The sequence below is a fragment of the Mandrillus leucophaeus genome, unplaced genomic scaffold, assembly GCF_000951045.1.
Source record: "Mandrillus leucophaeus isolate KB7577 unplaced genomic scaffold, Mleu.le_1.0 Scaffold39, whole genome shotgun sequence".
In the NCBI taxonomy this organism is placed as follows: Eukaryota; Metazoa; Chordata; class Mammalia; order Primates; family Cercopithecidae; genus Mandrillus; species Mandrillus leucophaeus.
This window is the reverse complement of record NW_012104142.1, coordinates 645,574-664,793: the sequence shown is the minus strand read 5'-3', so window position 1 is coordinate 664,793 and position 19,220 is coordinate 645,574. Positions and strand designations below refer to the sequence as shown.

The 19,220-nt window shown below is 51.9% G+C and overlaps 2 protein-coding genes across 6 annotated transcripts in view; one reads left to right on the top strand and one right to left on the bottom strand.

Moving 5' to 3' along the window:
- Nucleotides 1-305: 305 nt before the first annotated feature.
- TACR2 (tachykinin receptor 2) lies at nucleotides 306-12,348 on the top strand. 2 transcript variants are annotated; one of them, XM_011991028.1, is made up of 5 exons: nucleotides 306-1,291; nucleotides 2,072-2,266; nucleotides 8,044-8,197; nucleotides 9,579-9,775; nucleotides 11,747-12,348. In XM_011991028.1, exons 1-5 carry the CDS (start codon nucleotides 900-902, stop codon nucleotides 12,003-12,005), a joined length of 1,197 nt encoding a protein of 398 aa, XP_011846418.1. In that variant the 5' UTR covers nucleotides 306-899; the 3' UTR covers nucleotides 12,006-12,348. The 2 variants fall into 2 exon arrangements, with proteins under 2 accessions (XP_011846418.1, XP_011846419.1); XM_011991029.1 differs by having other exon boundaries at nucleotides 313-1,195; nucleotides 11,747-12,160.
- A 2,605-nt stretch (nucleotides 12,349-14,953) lies between these two features.
- Nucleotides 14,954-19,220, bottom strand: part of HK1 (hexokinase 1) — a 143,632-nt gene continuing 139,365 nt past the window's right edge. For all 4 annotated transcript variants that reach the window (XM_011991023.1, XM_011991024.1, XM_011991025.1 and 1 more), the window contains 2 exons: nucleotides 18,002-18,235; nucleotides 14,954-15,844 (listed from right to left, as the gene is read on the bottom strand). In XM_011991023.1, coding sequence (XP_011846413.1) covers nucleotides 15,700-15,844; nucleotides 18,002-18,235 — 379 coding nt within the window. In that variant the 3' untranslated portion in view covers nucleotides 14,954-15,699. The remainder of the gene's footprint in view (nucleotides 15,845-18,001; nucleotides 18,236-19,220) is intronic.

Here is a 19,220-nt window from a genome sequence, read left to right as displayed (position 1 = left end):
GGGGTAGACAGAGCTCAGAAAGGTTAAGAGACTTGCCTGGAGTCATCAAACCAGGCTCAAACTCCTTCTCTGTTCAGAATCACTCTTTAAACGTAGCTCCTGTCCTGGGGTGAAAGTCAACACCCGCCAAGAGCTGGGCCCTCCGTGCCAGCCCCATCTCCCCCAGGTCTCTCCCTGCCTCGGCAGCTAGTCCTAAATCTTTCAAGAGACAAGGCCAAGCAGGGGGTGGGGCCAGGGGTGGGAGCCAAAGCCCCACCTCGTGAGCAGGCAGTACCTCTGCCAAGGCCCCCTGCCGGCCCTGCCCCAGAGAAAGGCAGGGAAGCTGCGGTGAGGGCTGGCAGCTGGAAGAGCCCTGAGCACCCAGCCCCCAGCCCGGCTCACACCCCAAAGCCTGGAGAGAGGCTGCTGCGCCATTGACCTGTGGACTCCAGAGACTCCCGCTGTGCATTCCTCTGATCCAGAAGGTTTCCTGGATTATGTGACGAGAAACCTGGGTTCGAACCCTAACTTGTCACCAGCGTCCTCAGTGACCTGGGCTGTCCCGTCCCCTCTTGGAATCTCCGTCTTCCATCTCTTCGGCGAAGGGGTTGACTTATAAGGATGTTTTCTGCTCTGACGCTGTGATTTGAATTTTGTATTTCTACGAGATATTCGAGAAGTCTGGCCAGCAGGATGGAATCTGAAATAACAATGGTTCTGGACTGGGCTTTGTGCTCAGCGCAACTCATCTTTGCCTGAGACCTAGGAGTGGTCCCAGGCTCTCCTGATGTGTCACCATGCTTGGCATCTGCTCCTCCCCTTGCCCCCATATACCCATGCTCTGAAGGGGAGTTCTCTTCCATAGCAAATCCGGGAGGAGCCGAGGAGCCAGGCCCTTTGTTCCAGACCCAGAAGCAGCCATGGGGACCTGTGACATTGTGACTGAAGTCAATATCTCATCTGGCCCTGAGAGCAACACCACGGGCACCACAGCCTTCTCCATGCCCGGCTGGCAGCTGGCACTGTGGGCCACAGCCTACCTGGCCCTGGTGCTGGTGGCCGTGACGGGCAATGCCATCATCATCTGGATCATCCTGGCCCACCGGAGGATGCGCACAGTCACCAACTACTTCATTGTCAATCTGGCGCTGGCCGACCTCTGCATGGCTGCCTTCAATGCAACCTTCAACTTTGTCTATGCCAGCCACAACATCTGGTACTTTGGCCGTGCCTTCTGCTACTTCCAGAACCTCTTCCCCATCACAGCCATGTTTGTCAGCATCTATTCCATGACTGCCATTGCTGCCGACAGGCAAGAGGGGCCTTGGGGAAGCTGGGGGGAGCCTCCTCACTGAGCTGGGGCTCAGACAAGGGTGTTGACATACCTGTGGTCACATAGCATGTTTGGGTAGAACCAAGAGAATGGCCTCCCAAATCTGGTCATGGTCCAAAACTATGAATCTGGAAGGCGGGGGGACTGTGGAGCTGAAGAAGGTAGACTGAGGGTTAGACACAAAGAAGTACTTTGTATTAGATGCACTAGACGGGTTGTTCAAGTCTGTAGGGCAAATGGGCGATGTTTTAGCGATCTTCTAAAGTGTTCTTTGTTTTGTTGTCTTTCTTTCACTCCAAAGAAATGTCTTATACTGTTTTTTTTTTATTATTCCAGATAGATTACACAAGGGGAAAATGTTGAGAATGCTTGCGATTACAATCTAATAGGGCCAATTATTTTCCCAACGCTGCTCAGGGCTGAGCTTCAGGCTAATGGTGGATGCTCGGTCTTGCCCTGAGATGGGCTTCCAGTGTAGCTTTCTTGTGGCCCTCCAAGGGCATGTCTGTGCCCAGAGGGAAATGATGGGCTGGGGTACCTGGGCTGGGGTTCCAAGGCATCGGTGTGCTGTGTGGCTGCGGGAAAGTCACCAGCCCAGCGGACTCTCTGCAGGTCGGCTGAGACTATGACATCGACAGATGGCAGCAGTGCGGGGAAGGGCTAGAGGGCGTGGGCCTGGGTTGGGAGAGAGGGAGACAGGGGAAAGGGAGCTGGGCTAACAGGAGGGCCCCTGCCACTCATGCTGCCCTCTGCTCACAGGTACATGGCCATCGTCCATCCCTTCCAGCCTCGGCTTTCAGCCCCCGGCACCAAGGCGGTTATTGCTGGCATCTGGCTGGTGGCTCTTGCCCTGGCCTCCCCCCAGTGCTTCTACTCCACCGTCACCATGGATCAGGGTGCCACCAAGTGCGTGGTGGCCTGGCCCGAAGACAGCGGGGGCAAGACGCTCCTCCTGTAAGGCCTCTGGGGGATTGTGGAGGGCAACTGTGTGTGCGTGTGCACGTGTGTGTGTGCACACGTGCGTGCATGCATCCATGTCCATGCATGTGTGGTGTGTGTGCATAGGTGTACACATGAGTGAGTGTACACGGGATTATGCGAATATAGCTGTATGCTTAGTAAACAACACACACGATGTAGCCGATCTGTTCTTAGCACTTTATAGATGTTGACCCATTTAATTCTCCTAACAATATGGAGTATGTATTATATTATTATCATTACAATTTTTTAGATGAAGAAACTGAGGCACTGAAAAACTAAGTAACATGCCCAAAACCACACAGCTAGTAATTCAAATCCAGCTAGGGATTCAAATCCAAGCAGTCCTGCCCAGGACCCAATCTCCTCACCACTCTGCTACTCAAATATGCAGCCGTGCATCCTTAGATAAGGATATGCATGCATGCACACGTGTATGTGACTGTACATGTCACACGCACACGCGACACCCATTTCTGCCTGTGTATGCACGTGCAAGTGTGTGGGCATGTTTGTAGAGATGCGTGCACTCGGGCACATGTTAGGGACATGTGTAGGCATGTGTTTGGGGGAGACTCTGTATATGCTCAGGCCACAAAGCGGCAGCAGACTGAGGCAGAAAGCGTCCACGATGAAGCCTGGGACATTTTCAGGCTGCTGAGGTGGGCATCACAGGCTGGAGGCAGGGAGGGCAGGGTTAGAGGGACTCAGGTATGGCCCAGCTGCTGTGTGACCCTGGGTGAGTCCTTTCTCCATTCTGGCCTCAGTTTCTGAGGATCTCACATTGTGTCTCTGGGGTCCCTAGGCACTGAGCCATTGCTTGGTAGAGGCTAAAGAACTGACTGGGGTTCTGGGGTCAGTCAGGCCCATAATGTGGCCTGCTCCCGCCTGGCCTGGGGATGCCTCACACTCACATAACCTCTGAACCTCTGGCTTTCTCTCTCTAAAATGAGGATTCATAGTAGTACCTTACTTTGTGAGTGTCAGTGAGACAGTGTACGTGAAGCCCTTACTTAGCACCATGCCTGGCACAAAACTGGTACCCAGCATGTGGTAGTTTAAATAGGGGACACATGAAAACACACCTGGAGGTGACAGATCCTTCCCACAAAGTCCCAGCTGCCCCAAGCGTGAGGGTGTGCATGGTCTGAGGTGAGGGCTGCCAGGTAGCCATGGCAACACCCCTCTCCTCCAACACCCTCCCTGCCTGGTCTCCATCTGTCCTGAGCACCTGCCAGGAGAAGGCTGCTTTTGTGGGTTTCAGGGCTAGGGAAAGTGCCGTTCCTCTGAGAACTCGTTCCTCTGAGAAGCCATTCCTGGGAACTGCCCAGAGTCTCTGATCTCCCCCTGCACCCCCACCCTCTCACAGAGAGCAGTTTCCATATATTTCTGGCTCAGGAAAGGGTGGAGAGCAGAACATATTGACACCGGCCACTTGGAGGCGGTATTTCTCCACCTTAATACAGGACCACTGAGCGTGCCAACTCTCTGGGAACAGCGAGTTCCAACCCAGATTCTGGCAACCGGGAAGAACAGGCAGGCAGGGGCGGGCTAGGAAAGCCATACTTTGGTGTTACTTAAAATTCCGAAAGGATCTGGGGAAAGCCTGGTTTTAAGTGTGAGAATGTGTTATTGTTTTTCTTGGGGGAGAGCCTAATTTAGAGATTTAGTATGAGGGCTCCATCCCCACAGGCTCATGTAACTGCGTAATTAGGAATCTGATGAAATTAAAGATGCCCTCTCCAGGAACACATGCACACACCCCCAAAATCAAAATACAAAAAGACTCCCTTTGGGAGGCCGAGGCGGGCAGATCGCCTGAGGTCAGGAGTTCAAGACCAGCCTGGCCAATGTGATGAAACCCTGTCTCTATTAAAAATATAAAAATTAGCCGGGCATGATGGCGGGTGATCCATCCTCAGCTACTTGGGAGGCTGAGGCAGGAGAATTGCTTGAACCCGGGAGGCGGAGGTTGCAGTGAGCCAAGATCACACCATTGCACTCCAGCCTGGGCAACAAGAGCGAAACTCTGTCTCAAAACAAAACAAAACAAAACAAACAAAAAAAGGTGGCCCCTGGGACTCTCTCCCTCTGCCTTCTGCATGGAGACCTAGCCCAGGGTGAACTCCTGTCCTGCACAACATCCTAGGAGCAAGCAACAGAGGAGTGTGGCTCCTGCTAAGGAAGGACTTAGAGATGGCCTCCTCCTTTTACAGATGGGGAAACTGAGGCTGAGGGAAAGCCCTGACTTGCCTAAGATCATGCTTTAAACAAGAGGCTGGACAAGAGCCCTGTTCTGACTCCCACAGTGCTGACCCTCAGAAAAGGGGAAATTGGGTCATGATTAAATCTGTAGACTGATATGACACAGACTGCCTGTGCCTCTCTGGGCCTCAGTTTCCCTATCTGGACACCAAGACAGGGGAGCCTGTTGATCCTCACTCTGTAAGGTGACGGGCCCTGGCCTTCGTTGCCTTTCCTCCCCTCTTACCTGCTTCACACTGGGGTTCTCAACCCAAAGCCTACTTGAGGATCAGGGAGTCTAGGAGTGCCTGAACCTCTTGCAATTGGCATGTTTGCACAAGAACCCAAGCAGAATTCTAAACACAAGACTTTAGGAGAGAGATTGACTGGAGCCTTTATAATCACCCAATGGGTTCACCTTGCCTGCTGCCTAGACAGAACTGATTTATCAAGACAGGGGAATTGCAGTGGAGAAAGAGTAATCACGCAGAGCCGGCTGTGCAGGAGACCAGAGTTTAATTTACTCAAATTAGGCCAGGTGCGGTGGCTCACGCCTGTAATCCCAGCACTTTGGGAGACCAAGGCAGTGGTCAGGAGTTCCAGACTAGCCTGGCCAACATGGAGAAACCCTGTCTCTACTAAAAATACAAAAATTAGCAGGGCGTGGTGGCAGGCATCTGTAATCTCAGCTACTTGGGAGGCTGAGGCAGGAGGATCACTTGAACCTGGGAGGTGGAGGTTGTGGTGAGCCCAGACCCCGCCACTGCACTCCAACCTGGGCAACAAGAGCAAAACTCCATCTCAAACAAAAACAAAAACAAAATCAAATCAGTCTCCCTTAGCATTCAGGAATCAGAGTTTTTAAAGATAATTTGGCAGGTAGGGGATTGGCAAATGGAGAATGCTGATTGGTCGGGTTGGAGATGGAATCATATGGTGTCGAAATGAGGTTTTCTTGCTGTCTTCTGTTCCTGGGTGTGATGGCAGAACTGGTTGAGTCAGATTGCTGGCCTGGGTGGTGTCAGCTGATCCACGAGTGCAGGGTCTGGAAAATATCTCAAGCACTCATCTTAGGTTTTACTATAGTGATGTTACTCCCAGGAATTTGGGGAGGTTCAAACTCTTGGAGCCGGAGGCTGCATGACCCCTAAATTAATTTCTATTCTTGTAGCTAATTTGTTAGTGCTGGAAAGGCAGATTGGACCCCAGGCAAGTAGGGGGTCTTTTCGGGAAAGGGCTATTGTCAATTTTGTTTCAGAGTAAAATTATGAACTGAATTCCTTCCCAAAGATAGCTCAGCCTACGCCCAGGCATGAACAAGGACAGCTTAAGGGTTAGAAGCAAGACAGAGTCGGTTAGGTCTGATTTCTTTCACTGTCATAATTTCCTCCGTTATAATTTTACAAAGGTGGTTTCACCGTGGGTCCCCTTCCCTTGGGGTGGCAGCACCTCTAGAAAGGGGCCCAGCAAGGCCAGCACGTGGCAGGTAGATGCAGGAGGTTTGGGAACACCTCAGTCCTCCCAGTAAGAAAGAAAAAGTCATATGACAGGACCAGGGGTCTCAGGCCCCTTTGGTGGAATGTTCCAAGGACTCTGTTCTATGAAAGGGATCCCCGAATGCCAAAGGAGCTGAGACCCAAAGAAGGAGGCAGAACAAATCCAGTTTGTTAGTATTGGGTGATTTATTGAGGGAATTTACAGACAGAAGCAGGATCTTGGATGGCCACAAGACAGGTGGAGCTCTGCATTCTCACTCCCCAGACGCAATGCTTAGATACCATAGGGAAGGGGTATTTGTGCTCCAGCAAGACAACGAAAGGCAGCCCTCCAGAACAGGCAAGAACGCTATGTGCGTCACGGCTCACGATTTGTGGAGTAACATCAAGGTTGACAAGTTCTTTCACTAGGAACAGTAAATAAAGTAGAAATCAGAAGGCATTCACAAGACTGGAGTGCATCAGAAGTCAACACGGGGGAGGGCACCCAAGATGGAGTCACTTTTGCCTCCACAGGCTCCCACTGCAGACCTGCCTGGGAGTCAGTCCCCAGCCTGCAGCTCATCAGAGAGAGGTTGCAGTGTCATAAACCAGAGATCTAAGGACTGGGGACATTGTCTTTTTTTTTTTTCCGACAGAGTCTCACTCTATTGCCCAGGCTAGGGTACAGTGGTCCAATCATAGCTCACTGTAGCCTCGATCTCCTGGGCTCAAGTGAACCTGTTGCCTCAGCCTCCTGAGTAGCTGGAATTACAGATGTGCCCCACTACGCCTGGCTAATTTTTAAAAATTTTTTATAGAGATAGGGTCTCACTATCTTGCCAAAGCTGGTCTCAAATTCCTGGTCTCAAGCAAACTTCCCATCCTGGTCTCCCAAAGTTTGGGGATTAGAGGCATGAGCCACCACGCCTGGCCTACACTGTTTCCAAAAGGAAATGAAAAACCTCAACACAACCCAGTGTCCTCCCTGGGGACAGAGTAGGAAGCCATGCAGTGGTACTCTGCACCACTTCCTCAAAGATGGTATGAAAAGGCATTTGCTGACACAAACAGGCTCCCAGCCAAATGCTGACGACCGTAAGCAGATGACACAGCAGCATGTGATATACGGCGCTTTTCCACTGTCCCATTCCCCCACAGCGATGTTGGTACAGATGGAGTCTTATTAACATCAGTCATTCTACCCATCCAGACAGATACAGATTTTATATATATACACACACACATACATATACACGTACACATATACACATACATATACATATATGGCTATACTGTAGGATACACTCCAAGACCCCCAGAGGATGCTTGAAACTTCAGATAGTACTAAATTCTCTCTCTATATATGAATACTATGTTTTTTTTTCTCGACGTATCTATGATAAAGTTTAATTTATAAATTAGGCACAGTAAGAGATTAACAATAACTATTAATAAAACAGAACAAGTATAACAATATACTGTAATTAAACTTCTGTGAATGAGGTCTCTCCCTCTCAAAATATCTCGTGGTACTGTCCATCCCTATTTCGGATCCGCAGTTGAGAGGGGTAACTGAAACCCGGGAAAGTGAAACTTCCATCAGGGGTGACTACTATTCATACATATGATTCTTGAAAAAATATGCCAGATATTAATGGTTAATGTTAATAGTGGTGGGAGTGGGATAATTTTACTGCCTCCTTTGTGCTTAATGGTATTTTAAATTGTAAACAAGTTACTTTTTAATTTGTTTCGCTCATTTTTCCTTTTTTTGACACGTGTCTATCACGTGGAAGGACGCAGGGCTACTGCTGGCGTCCCTTTTGCAGGGGAAGCCGTCTCCTGGCACACAGGCTACCCAGTGTCCCCTTTATTTTTGTTTAAATCAAACCAAGTCCCTGGAAGGCGCTCAGGGTGGGTCCGGAGGGGCGGCTCCACAGTGCCCGCGGGGTCCCAGGACCAGGCACTGGCCGACTTCGGCGTCGTCCCCGGGCCGCCCGCTGCCGAGGCCCCCGGCTCTCCCTGCAGGTACCACCTCGTGGTGATCGCCCTCATCTACTTCCTGCCGCTCGCGGTGATGTTCGTCGCCTACAGCGTCATCGGCCTCACGCTCTGGAGGCGCGCAGTGCCCGGACAGCAGACCCACGGTGCCAACTTGCGCCACCTGCAGGCCAAGAAGAAGGTGGGGCGGGGGCGGGGCCTGGCGGGGGCGGGACTGGTCCTGGCCCCGCCCTGGGGAGCCGCCCTTGAGGTCTCAAGGCCGGTCCGCGAGAGGGCGCCCGGGAGAAGCTTGCGGAAGCTGCCTTTGCGCGAAGCCTGGGGCCAGAGCCTGACCGCGTTCCTCCCAGGCGGGCAGATTTCCCTTTGGTCTTTGGCCACACACAAAATTAAAGAAACTTCCCAGAATGTTAGGGGAGTTAGGGACTCCTAAAGCCTCATAGAATTCAGATACCCCCAAGAATCTTAGAATGATAAAATATTAAAATCTTAGACTGAATAATCAGAATGTTGAATTTGAGAAGCCCCACAGAACTATAGAAGGTGCCTAGTCTGTCACAGGAGAGCCCTCAAAGGCTGGAACTGCGGACCTCAGAAGTCGTGGAGACCGGATTGTTGTCCAGCTTCATCAAATCTGTCTCCAGTTTCTTCCGGAAGTGCCAGTGTCCCCCTACTCTCTGCCATCCAAGGCCCCCCCGAAGGTCCTGATGTAGCCCTCTGTGTCCCAGACCCCCTTCACCCTCCTCCAGTCCAAGCTTGTCTTTGCCCCCTTCCTGCCAGGCAACAGGGGAGGTAATGGGTTAACCACATCATGTAGCCAGGTCAAAGCCACGGCTTCTCACCCAATAGTAGGCATCTTTCACAGGTGGTTTGGGGAGGTAGCTGCACATGGGCGCCATCTGGTGCCCCTCATGGAGCACTGGCCTCCATCTGCTCCACCCTCAGGGTCTCAGCCCAGATCCTACGTGAGGATCAGGGTGCCCAGGAACCCCCAGACCTTTTGTAATTGGCATGCGGGCTGCCGAGCGGTGCAGGAGTGTGCCTGCAGGGGCCAGGCTCTGAGGAGGGGGAGGTCCGGGAGCTGACCCGTGGGCAGAGGTAGGGGTCCCTAGTTGGAACCTCACAGCCCACAGAGAGAAGGGCTGTGCCCATACAGATCCCAGAGAGGGGGCGACCTGGGAACGCATAGCTGACACGGGGGCTCCCCTAGGGATGGGGTTAGGAGAGAGAGCTCAGCCACTCTCCAGGGAGGGGGAGCTGCAGCGAATCAAGGGGTCCCAGACACCTCTTGTAGGAAGTGGCCATTGAGCTGGGCTTCAAGGAGTGAGGACTTCAAAGGAAGGATAGCAGTGTGAGCAGAGGGACCGGCCTGAGCAAAGGTCCCTGAGGTTGGGGGCTCAGGAAGGTCTGGGCGACACATGCTCAGGGGCCTGAGTAATAGAGCTAATGGGGTCTGAGTGTGGAGCGATTCCCAGGCGGGCTGAAGGGGTGCTTTACGTCTGCCCTTGGAGGGCTGGGGCTGGGACTTGGGCACTGAGAAGTAACTTGAGCCTCTCCTGGACCAGTTTGTGAAGACCATGGTGCTGGTGGTGGTGACGTTTGCCATCTGCTGGCTGCCCTACCACCTCTACTTCATCCTGGGCAGCTTCCAAGAGGACATCTACTGCCACAAGTTCATTCAGCAGGTCTACCTGGCACTCTTCTGGTTGGCCATGAGCTCTACCATGTACAATCCCATCATCTACTGCTGCCTCAACCACAGGTGAGCCCCCACTCCAACCCCACCCTCTGCCCTCAGAGCTCCACTGCCCGGCCCCAGCTGGGCTCCCCTGCACAGCTCAGGCATCCACCCTCCTTCCTGCTGGAGCCTGTGGCCCTGTTCCCCCAGCCTACACGAGAAAGCCGTCCTCACACTCAGCCCCCAGCATAATCCTCCCTCTGGCCTGGGCCTAGCTTGAGCCCCCATCCTCCCCAAAGCCTCACCCTGTCTCCCAGGCTGTAGCTCTAACCGTCTGTTACTGCTGGCTCTTCTGGGTTCTGTGTCTGGGGTAAGGAGAAGAGAGAAGGGAGGACCAGAGAGATGGAGGGAAGGGGAGCATCAGAGAGAGGGGGCGGGACAGACAGACGGCGGAAAGAAGAGCCAAGTAGCGGGAGGGAGGGACTGACTTCTGTTCTAGTATTTTCACGAGCTTCCTACTGAGGGCTTTCCTGGAGCCAAGTGAGCGGCACCCATCTGGCAGTGGAAGCAGGGATGGGGGCTGGGGCCAGCACAGGGGTGGGACAGGCTGCTCCCTGGAAAGGTCACAGTGCATGCCTTGTCCTCCAGGGGCTTTCAGGGCAGCTGAGAAGCGACCTGGGCAGAGACAGCCAGGAAGGAGAGCGCCAGAATCTCACTCTCCTGGCATCATCCGGTTTCCCGAGCCCTTGTGATTCTGAGGAAATGAGTCCCAGAGAGGGGCCTGCACTTGCTCTGGGGCACCTGGAGAGGTGGGGGGTGAGGAGCCAGGCAGGAACTCAGCCCCAGGAGTCCTGCAGAGCAGGCCTTTCAGCTGCAGAAAACCCTGAAGGTGGGACAAGTAAGGGGCAGTGAGAGGTGGACACAGTCTCACCTCAGTGAGATAATGATGTGGGCGAAGTTGGCCTCAGACCTCTTTGTTTGTGTTTTTTGTCACCTCCCTGGCCAGGTAGCCAGGCTACTCATAATGCCATTAGGATCTTTGTTGCTCAGACATTTCACCTGCCTGGGGCAAGCCAAAAGGAAGTAAGGAGCTATGATTTTTTGCATGCTTACTGAAGGGTTCCCCTCTATCTTCTGAGAGGGAAGTAGATAATAGGAGAGAAGCAGGTGTCATCCCCACTCTACAGATGAGGAAATGAGCTTCAGAAAGGAAGATGCTCCCAAACTCATACAACAAACAGTAAAGCCAGGACTCCATATGTCTCCAAGGCCTGTCATCTTATCCCCACACCACGCATTTCTCTTTTAAAGACTTGTGGGATTGAAAACCTGGAGACAGGGACTCGACCAGCCCACTGTCTCTGTGGGTTCATCACTCTCCTGCTACCCAAGGGAGATACCGTCCCTGGGGGTCTGAACAACACCCCAGGCTCTACAAGATCCTGACATCGCTTCTGGATCATTCCCCTCTCTGAGCGGCCGGCGTTCCATTTCTGCTGTCTGATTTCTTCCACTCACTGTGTGTGCTTGCTCTAAACTCCCATTCAGTGCTGCCATGGGGAGAGCTATTTGTTTTCAGGCAAATGCACCAGAACTTGGTGGCTCCAAGTGTGGGTTTTTCAATGCAGTCCCCTTGGGAAAAGCATCCTTGTTCTCCCAAGTTGCCAAAGCTTCCATTGTGTTTTAGCAGGAGGAGTTCTGACTCCTCCCTTAGAAGCCAGTTAACAAGTCAAACAAGAATATCTGCTGGTTTTGTGTGGGGTTTTTTAGTAATTATGCTGGGGTGTTTTTTTGTTTGTTTGCAATAACAGATGACCTAAATCAGCTTAGTCACCCACTTCATTCACTAGACCCCACGCCAGAACACTCTGGCAGTTTCCAAAAATCAAACTCACCCACGAAGGCATCTCTCAAGAGCCCCTGAGCCGTGGGAGGCTCTTGGAGAGAGACAGTGACTTTCCCCTGGAAGGAACTCAGTTTCCTAGGGGTGGGGCAGTCACATCACAGCTCCTGTGCCCCTAACTCCCTGGCTCAAGGTGCCCCTTGCTCCCCCAGGTTTCGCTCTGGATTCCGGCTTGCCTTCCGCTGCTGCCCGTGGCTCACACCCACAGAGGAAGATAAGCTCGAGCTGACTCCCACACCCTCCCTCTCCACGAGAGTCAAAAGGTGTCACACTAAGGAGACTTTGTTCATGGCTGGGGATGCAGCCCCCGCCGAGGCTACCTGTGGGGAGGCGGGGCGTCCCCAGGATGGATCAGGGCTATGGTTTGGGTATGGTTTGCTTGTCCCCACCAAAACTTATGTTGAAATTTGATCCCAATGTGGCAGTGTTGGGAGGTAGGGGCTAGTGGGAGGTGTTTGGGTCTTGGGGATGGATCTCTTATGAATAGATTAATGCCCTCCAGCTGGAGTTAATCCTCACTCTTGTGGGAATGGACTAGTTCCCAAGATAACAAGTTGTTAGAAAGAGTCTGGTGTCTTCAGTTTCCCTGTCTTGCTTCCTCTCTCACCATGTGATCTCTTTGCACAAAACCAATTCCCTTCTACTTTCCACCATGACTAGAAGCAGCCTCAGGCCTTCACCAGATGCAGCTGCCCAATCTTGGATATTCCAGCCACCAGAATCATGAGCCAAATAAACCTCTTTTCTTTATAAATTACCTAGTCTTGGGTATTCCATCTAGTCTCGGGTATTCCATGAAAGCAACACAAATGGACTAAGACAGGTGCCTGCTGAACCCTGAAGCCTTGTCTGGCTGCGGAACAAGGTGTAGCACCCTTTGAGAAGTAGCCAATCGAGAAGACCGATCTGAAAGTTCAGCTCATGCCCATCTTTCTGTACACCAATGCAAAGACAACATGGGGCCAGAACTCCAGAAAGGATGCTGACTCTAAGAGGACTCAGCCACCCATCTCAGAGAGCACTTCAGGGAATCCAGTAAGGGTCAGAAAAGGCAGTGTGAGCTGATATTTATCTAATCTAGGAGATGCAAGCTCAAATGCCTTCCTGGGGCACACAAGAATATGTATAAAAGAAAAGCTGCAAATGTGATGATAAAAGGCAACTGACTTCCAGCCTCAGTTTGAGCTATTAGGGAGTGGTGGGGGCCATGGCAACCTGGAGAGGATAGGCATTCAAAGGGGACAGGAACTACTCAGCTCTGGACAAGCACTGCCACATGGTAATGGGAGCCCACTGTTGCTAGATATTCCTAAATCTTTCGAGAGAAGCTATAAACCCACATTTGTATGTGAGTCTTCCAGATTTGTTGAATTTGACCCACATTTTTGTAAACTTTGCATAAGCTAAACAAAACATATCCGTGGGCAATGCAACCATGACACTGACTCACCATCAGGATGCGGATACAAAGGAGGAAACTTCTTATTTCACGAAGCCCAGTGACTGAGTCAGCGGAGGGCTTCTCTGTCTCAGTATTTAAGATGTAAGATACAGCCCAGGTAGATGGTGATTAAGAGTCAAAAAAGCCAGCTGTTTCCTCTCAGGCAAGTCACTGTGACCTCTGCCCAGTATCGTCACTACTTCACAGGGATGCTGTGAGGAACGATGGGAGTCATGCCTATAAGCTAGCAGGCCAGGCCAGATTAAGTGCCCAATACATGGTAGCCAGGACTTTTTTTTTTTTTTTTTTAGACAGGGTCTCTGTCTGTGAGACCCAGGCAGGAGTGCAGTGGCACCATCACGGCTCACTGCAGCCTCAACCTCCTGGGCTCAGGGGATCCTCCCGCCTCAGTCTCCCATGTAGCTGGGACCACAGGTACACACCACCACATCCAGCTAATTTTTAAGTTTTTTTGTAGACATGGGGTCTTGCTATGTTGCCCAGGCTGGTCTTGAACTCCTGGGCTCAATCATTCCTCCTGCCTGTCTCCTGAAGTGGTGGGATTACAGATGTGAACCACCACACCTGGCTGTTAGCCATGACTCTTAACTGTTTTATACAAAAGCCACCTACAAAGCAGCAGCACAGCTCCCACCCACTCCCACTTCTGCAGCAAGAAGCTGGAGGGCAGAAAGCAGCAACTGTCTCAACTCCCAGAAAGCTCCAGGTCTGGCCCAGCCCATCCCAAGGGCACACCTCCTCCTGCTTGCCAACTCAGCCTCCACGCCCTGGTTCCCCTGCAGAAGAACCATGTAACATTGTCAACGCACACTGGAAGATACAATGCTACCTGTGTTCTCCAAAAAAATCCCTGCTCCACAGACACCAGCACCATGCCCCTAATAAAGGGAATCTGATCTCACCAAATCAGGTGGTTTGGCAATCAGTCCTGTGGAAAGCCACTTAGAGCCGCAATTGTGGCTTGGGACATGACAGGGTGCTTGGGTGCAGAGTGACACGGAACCCACCAAAGGCTGGGGGAGAATCCAAAATGGTAGCCTGGGGATGGACCGGGAATCTCTTGAGGTGGGGGTGGATAGGGCGAGTAAAAGGGTCAGACAAGGGTTAGTTTCCTAGGGATGGGGTCAGCCTAAGATCCAGGAGGGATGGGCCGGGAGTGATGGCTCATGCCTATAATCCTCGCACTGTGGGAGGCTGAGGCGGGCAGATTGCTTGAGCTCAGGAGTTGCAGACCAGCCCTGGCAACATAGTGAGACCCTGTCTACAGAAAATAAAAATAAAGAAAAAAGATCCAGGAGTGGGAGAGTGCAGTCACCCTGGGCTGCCTGAAGATTTCATCTGTGTTTGGGTGGAGGGGGCGGAGGGGGTGGGGCAGGGCACATTTCATCCTTTGTCTTGGGGTTGGCAGAGAGGAAGATGAAGGGCAGGATCCGTGTGGGGATGGCAGAGAGGGGTGTTGCGGTCCTCTCACTGAACCCAAGCAGCCTGGAAGCCAAGTGGCCTTGTTCTGTAATCCCAGCACTTTAGGAGGTCGAGGCAGGCAGATCACTTAGGTGTGGAGTTCGAGACCAGTCTGGCCAACATGGTGAAAACCCCATCTCTACTAAAAATACAAAAATTAGCCGGATGTAGGGATGAGCACCTGTAGTCCCAACTACTCAGGAGGCTGAGGCAGGAGAATCGCTTGAACTTGGGAGGCAGAGGTTGCAGTGAGCTGAGATTGTGCCATTGCACTCCAGTCTGGGTGACAGCAAGACTCCATCTCAAAAAAAAAAAAAACCTCCTCCACCCAGAAGGCCACGAAACTCCCCCAATGTTTGGTCTTTGCCACATCCCAAGAAACCGCGCCCCCCTCCGCCTGTCCCCCCATCCCCAGCCATTAAGCATCACTCCGGTCTTTGAATCGGTACAAAGTTTACTAGGTCATATGACATGGCTCACAAAGCGGTGGGAAATTCCAGTGATGGCATTGTTTGTTGGTTGGTTCCTTTTACCCAAATGGAGACAAGACACATTTCCGCAGGACTGTCCACCTCCCCTCACGAGACAAACAGAATGCGAGACTGTCACACGTGGCTAGGACTGGTTCCACGGACACACGATTTTGTGGCATTGACACACCACGATGCGATGCCAGGCCATATAGGTGCCAGGAGGGGAGGAAGCAGCTAATGCTATGCCCACACTCGCCTTCAGGCAGTGCCCCCAGGAGGGAGGCCTGGCAGTGTCTGCTGGTGATAATACATTTCACACGGGGAGGGGGAACCCCAAGGATGGGCTTTGGAGGCCCAGAAGGCCCATCAGGTGGTGTGACTTTCCATCTCCAGTCAATAAATAAGTCTGTTGGATGAATGCATACGTTAGAAATGGATGCCACTACACTTCACACGTGGGGGACCAGGTCGAAATCAAACCATGCAGAGTGGCAGGGCAGGTGAGGAGGGATCCGGGTGAGAGATATTATCAACAGCACACGCTCTATTCTGTACCCTACAATATACACCATTAGTTGGATTTTGCTTTCCTCCCCGCGCCGGCGGGCCCCGGCGCCGGCGTCTCCCAGCACAACTCGCTGGAAGGGTAGGGGGTCGCCGCTCGAAGAGAGAAGTGCTGGAGAGGCAGCAGGCTGGGGATCCCGGGCTCTTAGCTGCTTGCCTCTGTGCGTAACCGCACGCCCACGGCCGTGATGAGGGCGGCTCCCTTGCCGCTGCCATCCTCAGACAGGAGAAAGGACACGTTACATTTTGGTGAGAGTTCCTTCACCGTCTGGTGCATGATTCTGGAGAAGCTAAAAAGGACGAGAAAACAGGAGAAGGTAGTTGGAGGAAGATGAGAGATGCTGGGCCTACCTGAAAACACCAAAGCACAGACAGCCCCCTGACTGGTGATGATTCGACTTAGGATTCTTCGACTTTGTGATGGGTTTATCGGGGCATAAGCATCGGAAGTCAAAGAGACTCTGAACCCAACAATAAGGAGCGTGAACGCAGTTGGGAGGGAGGCTGCTTAGAAGCAGCTGTGGCCAGTTGAGAATGGCTGGGAGGCAAGTGGGCCTACGGTCAATCCCATTGTCACAGTTTTCGGCAGAGAGGCCCAACTGCGAATCCAAACACAACTGCTCTGTATGGCTTATGAGGGCTAGGACATGAATAACACACACAGCCACATTGGAGCTTGAGGCTCCAAGGGGACCTCAAAACCAAGGAGGATGTTAGGGGCCGATATGGATCATTAAGGCAGGCCCAAGCGGACCAAGCACTGGATCGGTTCAGGAGGCTACGCAGGAATGAATATCACCCACCTCCAGCTGCAGCCCTGAGACCCCCAGCCCCCAACCATCAACAGCCTGGCTCCCAAAGACAGGAATGCCCTCCAGTGAAGATAGTATCTGAACAAAGGCTGAATCTACATACTTGCAATTTGGGCTGAAAATGAAAGACAGGGTCAGGCTGAAGATGCTTGGGGCTCTCAAAAGTAGTCACTGCCCTTGGTTGGGGACCTATTAGGTGGGCCAAGTGTGGTGGCTCATGCCAGCACTTTGGGAGGCCAAGGTGGGAGGATTGGTTGAGCCAAGGAGTTTGAGGACCTACCAGGTGCCCCATACTTTATAGATCTAATTTCTAGTCCTGCCAGTGGCTGCCACCCCATGAGGAAGATGAGATTTTGCAGGGATTAAGCAATTGCACACAGATTCTAAGTGACAGTGCCAGGGTTAAATCCAAGAGTATGTGGCTCCAAAGCCTAGCCCTCAACCACTCCTGTGTGCTGCCTCAGCTGATGGCAAGGAGAGCTATTAAGCAGGAGAGAGGTGAGGATGGAGCAAGACAGATGGTTCCACCCAAGCCACGGCCATGAGGTAAGCAGGTAACGTCTACACTGAGTCGGGTGAGGTTGTTTATAAGTAGGGTGACACTGTGGTCTCATTTATCTGGGATGGTCCTAGTTTGCCCACAGTCCCAGAGTAATAATTATTAGCACTCCTGACTGGCAAGAGTACCTTAGTGTAGACAATAAATAATATGGTCACCCTATTCATAAAAGCCAAGCTTTGAGACATGTGGTGGATCACAATCACACAGCAAGTGCAATCACATGTCCTTCTCTGGCATGGGGGATCAGACGCCCGACAAGAGAGAGGCCACTCCCTACCCCTCCCTGCCATTAAGCCCAGGGCCCAAACCACTCCCGCCCTTTCAAGTCTTAGCAAACTGATTCAGCAGATGAACAAGAGAGTGGCTCTCCTCCTTTCCCATTTTATTTTTTGAGATAGGGTCTTACTCTGTTGCCCAGGCTGGAGTACAGTGGCGTGATCTGGGCTCACTGCAATCTCCACCTCCCAGGCTCAAGCAATCCTCCTGCCTCTGCCTCCCAAGTAGCTGGGACTACAGGCATTCACCACCATCCTCGGTTAATTTTCAAAATTTTTTTGTACAGAGAAGGTCTCACTATGTGGCCTAGGCTGGTCTCAAACTCCTGAACTCAAGCAGTCCTCCACCTAGGCCTCCCAAAGTGCTGGATTACAGGTGTGAACCACTGCACCCAGCTCCTCCCCTTTCTTAATATCCTCTCCCCACTTACCCAACACAGCCTCTGGCCTGGCTACAGCTCACCAGGCTTATGAGTGAGCCCACGCCCACCCTCACCTCCTCTCCCACTGCCCAGCCCCCACCTAACAGGGCCTAGGAGGAGTGGAGTGAGGGTCACATCATGCCACTGGTGTGAGCTGGCCAAGTGAAGCCACTTCTCTATATCTCCCTAAGGATCCCAGTCAAACCCTACAAACTGTTCATTACCTTGTCCCAGATAATCTCCAGTTCCTGAACGCACAGCCTTTAGGCTGGCTGGGCTCCGGCAGGGAATTTCCCCAGCGTGAACCACACCGATATCCCCTAATCCAAAGTGATCCCAGCAAGCTCTGCACATCCCAACTGGAAGGCCCACTCACTGCGGATGAAGCTTGTAGAGCGTCCCGTCCACTCCCACAGTCACGTTCAGACGGTCCAGTCCTCTGTTCTCTCGGATCTTATCCACCACCGCAGCCATGCCTGCGCCACACAGCTGCGCGGCCCTCCTGGACACCACCCCGCACACAGTCTTGACAAGGATACTGTCATCGCAGGTGCTATTCAGACCCAGCTGCTGGAGGATGGCCCGGACCTGGAGCAGTGCTAATCGGTCACTGTGGGGGACAAAAGCCAGAGGGCTGGATGAAGTGGGACCCACAAGAGCAGCCTGGGGACCGCCTCCGAAGGATGGCCCCCCCCAGTCACTGTACTCATCCACAGAGTCAAGGGCAAGTGTTACATGTTAAATTGTGGAGAATTTGGCAAATCTAGCAAAATAAAAATTGGAAAATTTAAACCACTGTCTCAACATCTAGGAAAATGCTATTAACATTCTAATATATTTCCTTCCAGTTTATTTTTCCTAGCTGGTATGCTTTCTCATGATATGCGAAATGGGATTATCCTTGATATGTGATTTTCTTTCTCTTTCCTGTTTCATGCCTTGAGCAATTTCCCACAGCCTTATCTGAGAACAGGACTGGAAACAGTTGCCACAATATTCCTTCTAGGGATGCACCATGATTTCTTTAGCCCATTCGGAGAAATTCAAGTTAATTGCAATTTTCTGCTATTATAAAGAAACATTTTAGGCTGGGAGCGGTGGCTCACGCCTGTAATCCCAGCACTTTGGGAGGCCGAGGCAGGCAGATTGCCTAAACTCAGGAGTTCGAGACCAGCCTGGGCAATACAGTGAAACCCTGTCTCTACTAAAATATAAAAAATTAGCCAGGCATGGTGGCGTGTGCCTGTAGTCCCAGCTACTCAGGAGGCTGAGGCAGAAGAATTGCTTGAACCCAGGAGGCGGAGGTTGCAGTGACCTGAGATTGTGCCACTGCACTCCAGCCTGGGCAGCTCAGTCTCACAAATTTGATAAAGTTTGTTTATAAATCTTAAATTTCTTTTGCTACACATTGCCAGATGCCTTACAGAAAATTTTATCCATTTACTCTCTCTTCAGCAGAGTATTTGGCCACACTTATTCTCACTGGAAAAGACCATTTTTTACAACTTTAGACAGTTTTATAAGGTGGCATCATAATCACAAGACTATAGTTTACTTTATATTCTTCTCTATTAGTGAGGATGACTTTTTTTTTC